Source organism: Apaloderma vittatum, unplaced genomic scaffold (genome assembly GCF_000703405.1).
Source record: "Apaloderma vittatum isolate BGI_N311 unplaced genomic scaffold, ASM70340v1 scaffold24091, whole genome shotgun sequence".
In the NCBI taxonomy this organism is placed as follows: Eukaryota; Metazoa; Chordata; class Aves; order Trogoniformes; family Trogonidae; genus Apaloderma; species Apaloderma vittatum.
The window spans coordinates 1-7,947 of record NW_009699959.1 but is presented as its reverse complement, the minus strand read 5'-3'; the positions used below and the strand labels follow the sequence as shown (position 1 = coordinate 7,947).

The 7,947-nt window shown below is 39.6% G+C and overlaps 1 protein-coding gene across 1 annotated transcript; it reads left to right on the top strand.

The window, feature by feature from the left end:
- Window positions 1-428: 428 nt before the first annotated feature.
- On the top strand, window positions 429-7,831 carry LOC104267879 (chromosome unknown open reading frame, human C4orf27; the record flags this gene model as incomplete). Its single annotated transcript, XM_009878606.1, has 7 exons — window positions 429-588; window positions 2,176-2,362; window positions 2,842-2,940; window positions 3,975-4,125; window positions 4,827-4,914; window positions 5,571-5,743; window positions 7,648-7,831. Coding segments are annotated over 7 exons (990 nt in total), but the record flags the coding sequence as incomplete, so codon positions are not given.
- Window positions 7,832-7,947: the final 116 nt, after the last annotated feature.

Genomic DNA, 7,947 nt, shown 5'->3' with positions numbered 1-7,947 from the left:
AATGCTGTGCTGTAAGCTGCACCACTTTGGATGCTGAATAGCGGAGTAGTTCAGGTAGTAAAGACTTAAAGAAAATGTGCAGGTTTCTTGGAAGCAAGCTGCTGTGTGATTGGAAGTTGTGGTTTTAAAATAACGTAGAACTCTACGTTGAACTTTGGGATTGCTTAATCCTTTGTTTGATTAACTAAGAACATACTAATCCATTAATATCAAAGTAGCACTTTGTTATTTCATACGCGCTTAGCATGTGTCTCGGAGAAGGCACTTATAAGGGATTCTATCCCAAATAGATGTTCTAATCTGTATACATGGTGGTTTAAGTAACAAGCATGACAATAATCATTGTTCCTCCACTAATACAGAGGCTTTTTAAAATACTTCAGTAGAACTGATAGAAGGTAACTAAATATTATTTTTTTTATCAGCAGTGTGAAAAAAATGGAGATGTCAAAAAGAGAAGGTCAAATCAGGCAGATATCCCTGATAGTCTTCGTCAAGAAGCAGAAACATGCTATCGGCTTAAACTGCCTGAAGACTTCTACCAGTTTTGGAAGTTTTGTGAGGAACTAGATCCTGAGAAGCCAAGTGGTGGGTTTTAAAATATTTTTTGCTTTTTCTAACTTTTGCTCTTGCAAACAGCCTGAAAGTAGGGAAACTGGAGATGGTTAGATGAATTCTAATGCCTCTTCAGTTTTCACTTAAGATGCAGAATATTTACATGCGTGTAAACAAGAATATTGGAGATAATCACAAAGATGTCAGTAACTTTCAAGCTTTCTAAAATATAATTACTTTAATTGTGTAATATGAAGAAACTAGATGTTGTCTAACTCTGCCTCTCCTGCAAATACATTTTAAATGTTTTGTATGGAACCAAAGTTTCCTCATATCAATCCAGGTTTCAACTTCCCCAGATTTACCGTATAACAGAATGTGGTGTCCCTGGGTGTTTTAGAAATCACAATTTCTTTTAGAATCATAGAATGATTTGGGTTGGAAGTGACCTTTAAAGGTCACCTAGTCCAGCCTCCCTGCAATGAGCAGGGACATCTTTGACTAGACATCCGACTTGGCTTTGAATGTCTCCAGGGATGAGGCTTCTACCACCAATCTGGGCAACCTGTTGCAGTGCTTCCCATGCTCATTGTAAAAAATTTCTTCCTTTATATCTAGTTTAAATCTACCCTTTTTTAGTTTAAAGCCATTACCACTTGTTCTCTTGCAATAGGCCCTGCTAACAAGCTTGTTTTCACCATTTTTGTAGGCCCCCCATCAAGTACTGAAAGGCTGCAATAAGGTTTCCCCAGAGCTTTCTCCTCTCCAAGCTGAACAACCCCAGCTCTCTCAGCCTGTCCTCACAGGAGAGGTGCTCCAGCCCTCTGACCACTTTTGTGGCTCTTTCCTGGACACATTCCAACAGGTCCATGTCTTTCTTGTGCTGAGGACGCTGACCTAGACACAGTACTCCAGGTGTGGTCTCACAAGAGCAGAGCAGAGGGGAAGAGTCACTTCCCTTGACCTGCTGGCCACCCTTCCCTTGATGCAGCCCAGGATGTGATGGACTTTATGAGCCGGCAGCACATTTTGCTGGCTTGTGTTCAGCTTTCAATCCACCAGCACCCCTAAATCCTCTGCAGGGCTGCTCTCAATCCACTTATCCTCCAGCCTGCATTTGTGCTTGGGACTGCCCTGAACTGTGTGTAGGACCTTGCCCTCAGTTTTGTTGAACTTCATGAGGTTTGCATGGCCCCACCTCTCAAGACTGTCAAGGTGCCTCTGGATGGCATCCCTTCCCTCCGGCGCGTTGACTGCACCACACAGCTTGGTGTTGACTGCAAACTTGCTGAGGGTGCACTCGATGACAACTGTTGATATCACTGATGAAGGTATTAAACAGCACTGGTCCCAGTACAGACCCCTGAGGGACACCACTTGTCCCCAGTCTCCATCTGGTCATTGAACTGTTAACCACTACTTCTTATGAGATGTGTAATAATCTCACTCTTGAATAAAAGCTATCTGAATAAAAGAATGTCTCAGCTTTCCTTATGTGGTAAGCAAGAGTGTTTGACTCTTTGGATTTATGGAAGCTTTTGATACCTGAGTGACACGGGAAGTTCTTGGTTTAGGCATGCAGCCACCAGAAAGTAAACCAGTTCATACTTTGCTTTTTAGATGCACTTGTGTCAAGTGTTGGACTTACACTGGTTGGACCATATGATATTCTTGCTGGAAAACACAAAAAAGCAAAATCAACAGATCTGAACTTCAATCTTCACTGGAGATTCTTCTATGATCCCCCAGAATTCCAGACTATACTTGTTGGGGATAGCAAGACACAGTATCACATGGGATATTTCAGGTATTTAGTTTAATATATGCTCTTCCTCAACTATAATTATGCGTAGATTTTCCTCCTCTTTCTTTCACAAGACATAATTTGAGAATTGTGCACGAAGACCGAACAAGAATCTTTCCCTTCTGTAATAGGGTATTAACATGTATGTTGATATTTTTTTTATGAAAGATTGTAGATATTAGAGTTGAAGACTAGATTTAAGTATTTAATAAGCTATCTCCTCTAACCCTTCTGAGCACCTTCACTTATTAATATTTTGCCTTCATACTTGGCAGAAAATGTCAAGCATTATGAAATCAAGGGAACCTGTATGAGCTCCTTCCAAAGCCATGCTGTAATATTTCTAGAGCTTTAGATCCAAGAGCATTTTTTGTTAGGCTTCTGTAGGAGATGGCAGCATGTTGAGGAGGCAAATTAATTTTTACTTTGAAATAGTCAACTGTGTCTTCTTTTCCTACTTGTGTCTACTTTTTCATAAATAGGGATGTGCCAGATGAGCTTCCAGTGTGGGTTGGTACAAATGAAGCAAAGAAGGGCTGTGCGATTTCACAGGCTGGTGATAATGTCTTCGCTGCTGTCAAGTAAGGTTCATATTTGTTTTTATTTATAAAGAGTAGAGTAGAAGAGAAACTACTAATTGGATGATGTGATGTCGAATAATGCAGCTAACTTAGTATGTGTCTATCTTTCAGAAACACTCGTTTTCTGCTCCTGATAGCAACTTGTAAGGTACTCTCATAAGCCTTTGTAGGCTTCCTAGCAGTGTATTGCTTTTACAAGTAAAACAGATCAGTGTTAGTAATACCATTCTTTGAATATATTGGAAGGGATAGGCTCTATAGGGAAAAAAAATAAGCCTTCTAGTTGTGTTAAAATACTTTGTAAGTAACAGCAGTGCATCCCAAACAGTGATGAAGGAAACCTGATTATTGTACTGAATGAATAGCATCTAGCTGTTATTCTTGCTTATATCAAAATAAATTATTTTTGTATATACTGAATAACTACAAGAAGCCTCATTTCTGACCTGGGGCATAGTAACATTTATATGAGTATTTCAGTGTGATTCATGAAGCTTTACATGGTCCTGCATCATGAATGGAAACAACAGATTTCATCACCTGTCAGTTAAAAATGGAAAGATCTCTAAGGACAGATACGTGTCAGTAAGTGAAAGAGTACTGAAGAACAACTTATGGAAAAGAAGCCTTATGTAGTGCAGAGTTAAACGAGGACATTTGTTTTGAAAGCACCATGATGAAACTCATAAATATGTATTTATGTGCATGACTTGGATGACAAATGGTGTGTATGGCACTGAAGCAGCAAACTGAAATTCTTAAGATAGAAAGATGATAGGCTACCGAGTCCAGGACAATCTTCAGCACCTTCAGATTGCATAAACTATATTGTACTGTAAACAGATAGGAAATGTCTAGGCTAAACACTTTTTTCTTTCTTGTTGTCCAGAGGCTTGCATTCCCAAGTCCATATGTATAAATAAACCCATGACTGCTAATCTTCATTATAAGATTTGGAGGTTTAGTGATTAGAAAGCTATTCATTTGTCTGTTTTCTGTTAAGCTCTTTTAAGACATGCTTCTTCTGTTTGCAGATTATTTTTGTCAAAAAAAATTAAGGAAGTGACTGATAAAAAGAAAAATGCTATTTTGAAAGACATAGATGAAAAACTAACAAGAACAGCGAAAGATCTGGGTTATTCTCTGGAACAAAAAACCATGAAGATGAAACAAAGAGATAAGCAAGTATGACTTTCCTGGTTCACTTGACAAAACTTAAGTTCTGTTAAACTTTGTTTACTTGCTTGTTTCTTTTATTTTTTCTACCTTTTTAAAAAATTTTTCCTCTTAGTCAGTAAGGATGCTTCATTTAGGAATTTCCGAGCTGATCTCTCTTTAAAACTTCAGAGGGGGAAAAATTAATACAAGCATGTTCCAAATAATGAGATTAAATCAAAACACTTTACTCTTGTAAGCCATAGCTTGGCATTCAATTAAAGAAAAAAAAAACAATAAGGGAAGTAGTCTAAAAACTAGAGTAAATCAGGAGCATGGAGGAAATTACTTCAATGTGAAGATTCATGGGTTGGATGTATTTGAAACAGGACCGTTAAGCATGATATGGATTAGTAATAGAGGTTTTTCACATAGATATCAGAAATAATTATGGTAGGAGGTGACTAAACGTAGTACAGTGCTATACAAGTGACCACAATAGTTCTTAGATTTCAAAACTTAACTGAAATTGAGTTTCCAGTTATTTTAAACTTCAATACTTAAAAATTACTGCTGTTTAATTTGAAACTAAGTTGATGTCCTGGAGCCTGGACACTATGTTAGGTTTGATGACCAGCAGTCAAGTGTTAACGTTGTAAGTGAGGTGAATGTGTTTTATATCACAGTATTGAGTTACAGTGCTATATTCAATTTCTTGTATCTTTATTTAGGTGGTGACCAAAGCGTTTCATGGAGCAGGTCTAGTTGTTCCTGTAGACAAAAATGATGTTGGATACAGAGAACTTCCTGAAACAAATGGTAAAATATCTTACTTACTTATTATTTACTGTTAATATCTTATATTCTTGTGCATTGTTTAAGTAAATAGTCTTCAGTCACACAGATACTCTGCAAAAATTAAGTTGCATTCATATTTCCTACTTGCAGAATATGAGTGGTGAGAATAAAAGGCAGAAGTCTTAACCATCACGCTTCAACTCTACATATTTTCTTTAAATGAACCAGACGAGAAATGATGAAATGTGATAAATCTGAAAAAATAATTCTTGAAGTAGTAGTTTAGATGTCCTCTTTTGTATTGGCACAGCTATGCAGGAAGGAGATAAAAAATCTGATCTACATTCAGGGATTTGTGGGTTTATTTCTTGCTCTCCCTCTTCTCCCAGTGTTGTTCTAACCCGAATCAGTTCCTTGATGCAAGTTCACCACACAAATGCTTGTCTCTATATGGGGCACCATATATCTCTATATGGGGAATTATATGTTTCTGTGTGGATGGGCATGGAGCAAAAATGAGCAGCAAAGGAAAGGGGGAAGCTTTTTCACCAGCAGCTCAGGGTGTTTTCTCTTACTCTTCATGTAGGTGTGACACACAGGTATGTTTTTGCCACAAACTGCTTCCATGCAATATTAAATTTCCTTATTTACACATCTAAATATTTCTGCTTTTGCAGCTAATCTTAAAAAAATTTGTAAGGCCATCGTTGATGCTCCTACTGATGATGAGAGACTGAAGGCCTTTGCTCCCATTCAGGAAATGCTGACCTTTGTTCAGTTTGCTAATGATGAATGTGACTATGGAATGGGGTATGAGCTGGGGATGGACCTGTTTTGCTATGGATCACACGTGAGTACTACAACAATCATACTTCACAAAATTATGCATTTTATTCATGGACTGGCAGTTGTTGAGAGCTATAGATCTTTATTCCGAATTCTATTGTGTAATTATCCCTAGGAACACTGAAAGTCTGCAAGAGTATTCTTAATTTGTGAAGACTGTTAAAAAGTTGCACTTAAGACATCGTTCTATGTTGAATTTAAAAATGGCTTGCATGAAAGCACAATCCTGTAATCCGGAAGTATTTAAATAGTGTGTAACTTGTAATTTGGTGTAAGACAGTAAGTTGTCATTAGACTAAAAACACAGAGTGTCTGATCCGTATAGACTGAACAGCTATAGCCTCTATCCCCAGCTATTTGTGTGAGTGCAAGTGCTCGTATCAACAGCATCAATAGACACTGATGTTCGTAGTAACCCCAGCTGAAAAAATTTGAACCTCATTCAGTTGTGTGCCTGAACTGCCTATATGGCTGCATGGAAGACCTCCCACTAGGTGTCTCTTTTTGGCTCTCTGTTAACAATGAGTATCATAAGGAAGCCGATTGACTTACTAGCACTTAATCACATGTAAAGATTCGACTTAACAGTTTTTGTTCTGTATTAGCCACTGTCCTGTTGACGAAAAGGGTCATGTCTCTCATAAATCTATGGCTAGGAAATAACATATAAAGAAGCTTCAACATCAGTGTAGTATTACTGGATGGTCATAGACACACCCATGCAAAATAGTGTTTTTACTAAAAACACTATGGGTTAAGGGTGCTCCAAAGTGTCATGAAGAACGATAAAAATCTTGCAGTACTAAACGTAGGCCCATAAAAGTTATGCTAAATGCTAAATAAAATACTTAGCTACTGAAGCAAAGAAAAATTGACTGCTCTGTTCATTAGACCTAAATTACTAATCACAGAATATCAGGTTGAAAGGGACCTTAGGGGTTATCTGGTCCAACCTTTCCTGGCAAAATCATGGTCCCAGCACTGTGTCCAGCTTAACCTTAAAAGTGGCCAGTGCTGAGGAATCCACCACTTCCCTGAGGAGATTATTCTAGTAGTCTAATGTGTTTCTTAGATTTCTTGCCCTGCTCTTCTAAGTTTCCTGAAACATCTGAGATGATATCCTGCTTATTTAGGACATTTCCTTCGGTGACTGAGCTGCTTCAGCTGTTTAATACCTTCCTCCATCTATCTGGAAAGGCAGTGAGGGGAGCAGTAACTGGCTGAGTGAGTGGAGGCAAACCCTCATCTTTCATGCTTCTCAGCACATGAGATTAACCACTGACAAACTCCTGCAATGACAAATTATGTCCTGATCTCTTACAGGTGTTTCAAAATTGCTGCTTAATTTTGCAGCTGTTTTCTAAAAACAGAAGCCTTATTTCATTTTCTGGTTTAGTAAACAGCAAGGAAGAACTGTTTTGCACATACATAACACCATGGTTTGGTCCCACTTAGAGCATGGCTGTCCCCTTGCTTACAGAGCCTGAAGAAACACTTGACCCTCTTTCTGTAACCCAAGACACAGACAAGGACTTAAACCTCTTCCCCTCCATAGGAGAGGTGCTGTGGGCTTACATGTACAATAACCATCACAAATGCTGCAAAGTGCTCTGACTTTCATACACTTGAAGCACTGAGGTGGTTACTATAACTACCGTTGTAAGCCCCTTGAGCTGTGGAGCGTGACAGCATATGAGATTTCAACTGCAGGCTAGGCCTTAAGAAGAGTTGTCATCCCTTGCACTGCTAAAAATAGATCTCCACCTCTCCCTGCAGCATCTCGGGTAACCCAGCCTGACCTCGCTGGGGCTAGTGCAGGTGTAGCACCAGTATGGGCTCAGTCGTTTTGGGAGAAGTCGAAGAAACCAGTTTGAATGGGGCTGCTCTCGTCTTCCCTCTCTCCTGCAGTACTTCCATAAGACGGTGGGCCAGCTGCTGCCCCTGGCTTACACCCTGCTGAAGAGGAACCTCTTCGCCGAGATCATCGAGTCGCACCTGGCCAGCCGGCAGGAGGAGAGGTTGGACCAGCTCTCGCCCTGAGCCGCTGGGCTGTGGCCGGGTGGAGCCCCTCGCCTTCTCGGTCGTGGGGTTTTCCTTCTGTTCCGTTCGTCGTATGTTTATGGTGTTTGGTTTTGGCTGTTTTGGGTTTGTTTTGTACCCCGTGACGGTGTGCCCGCGGTCAGTAAAGCTTTTGTAGAGAACACGGTG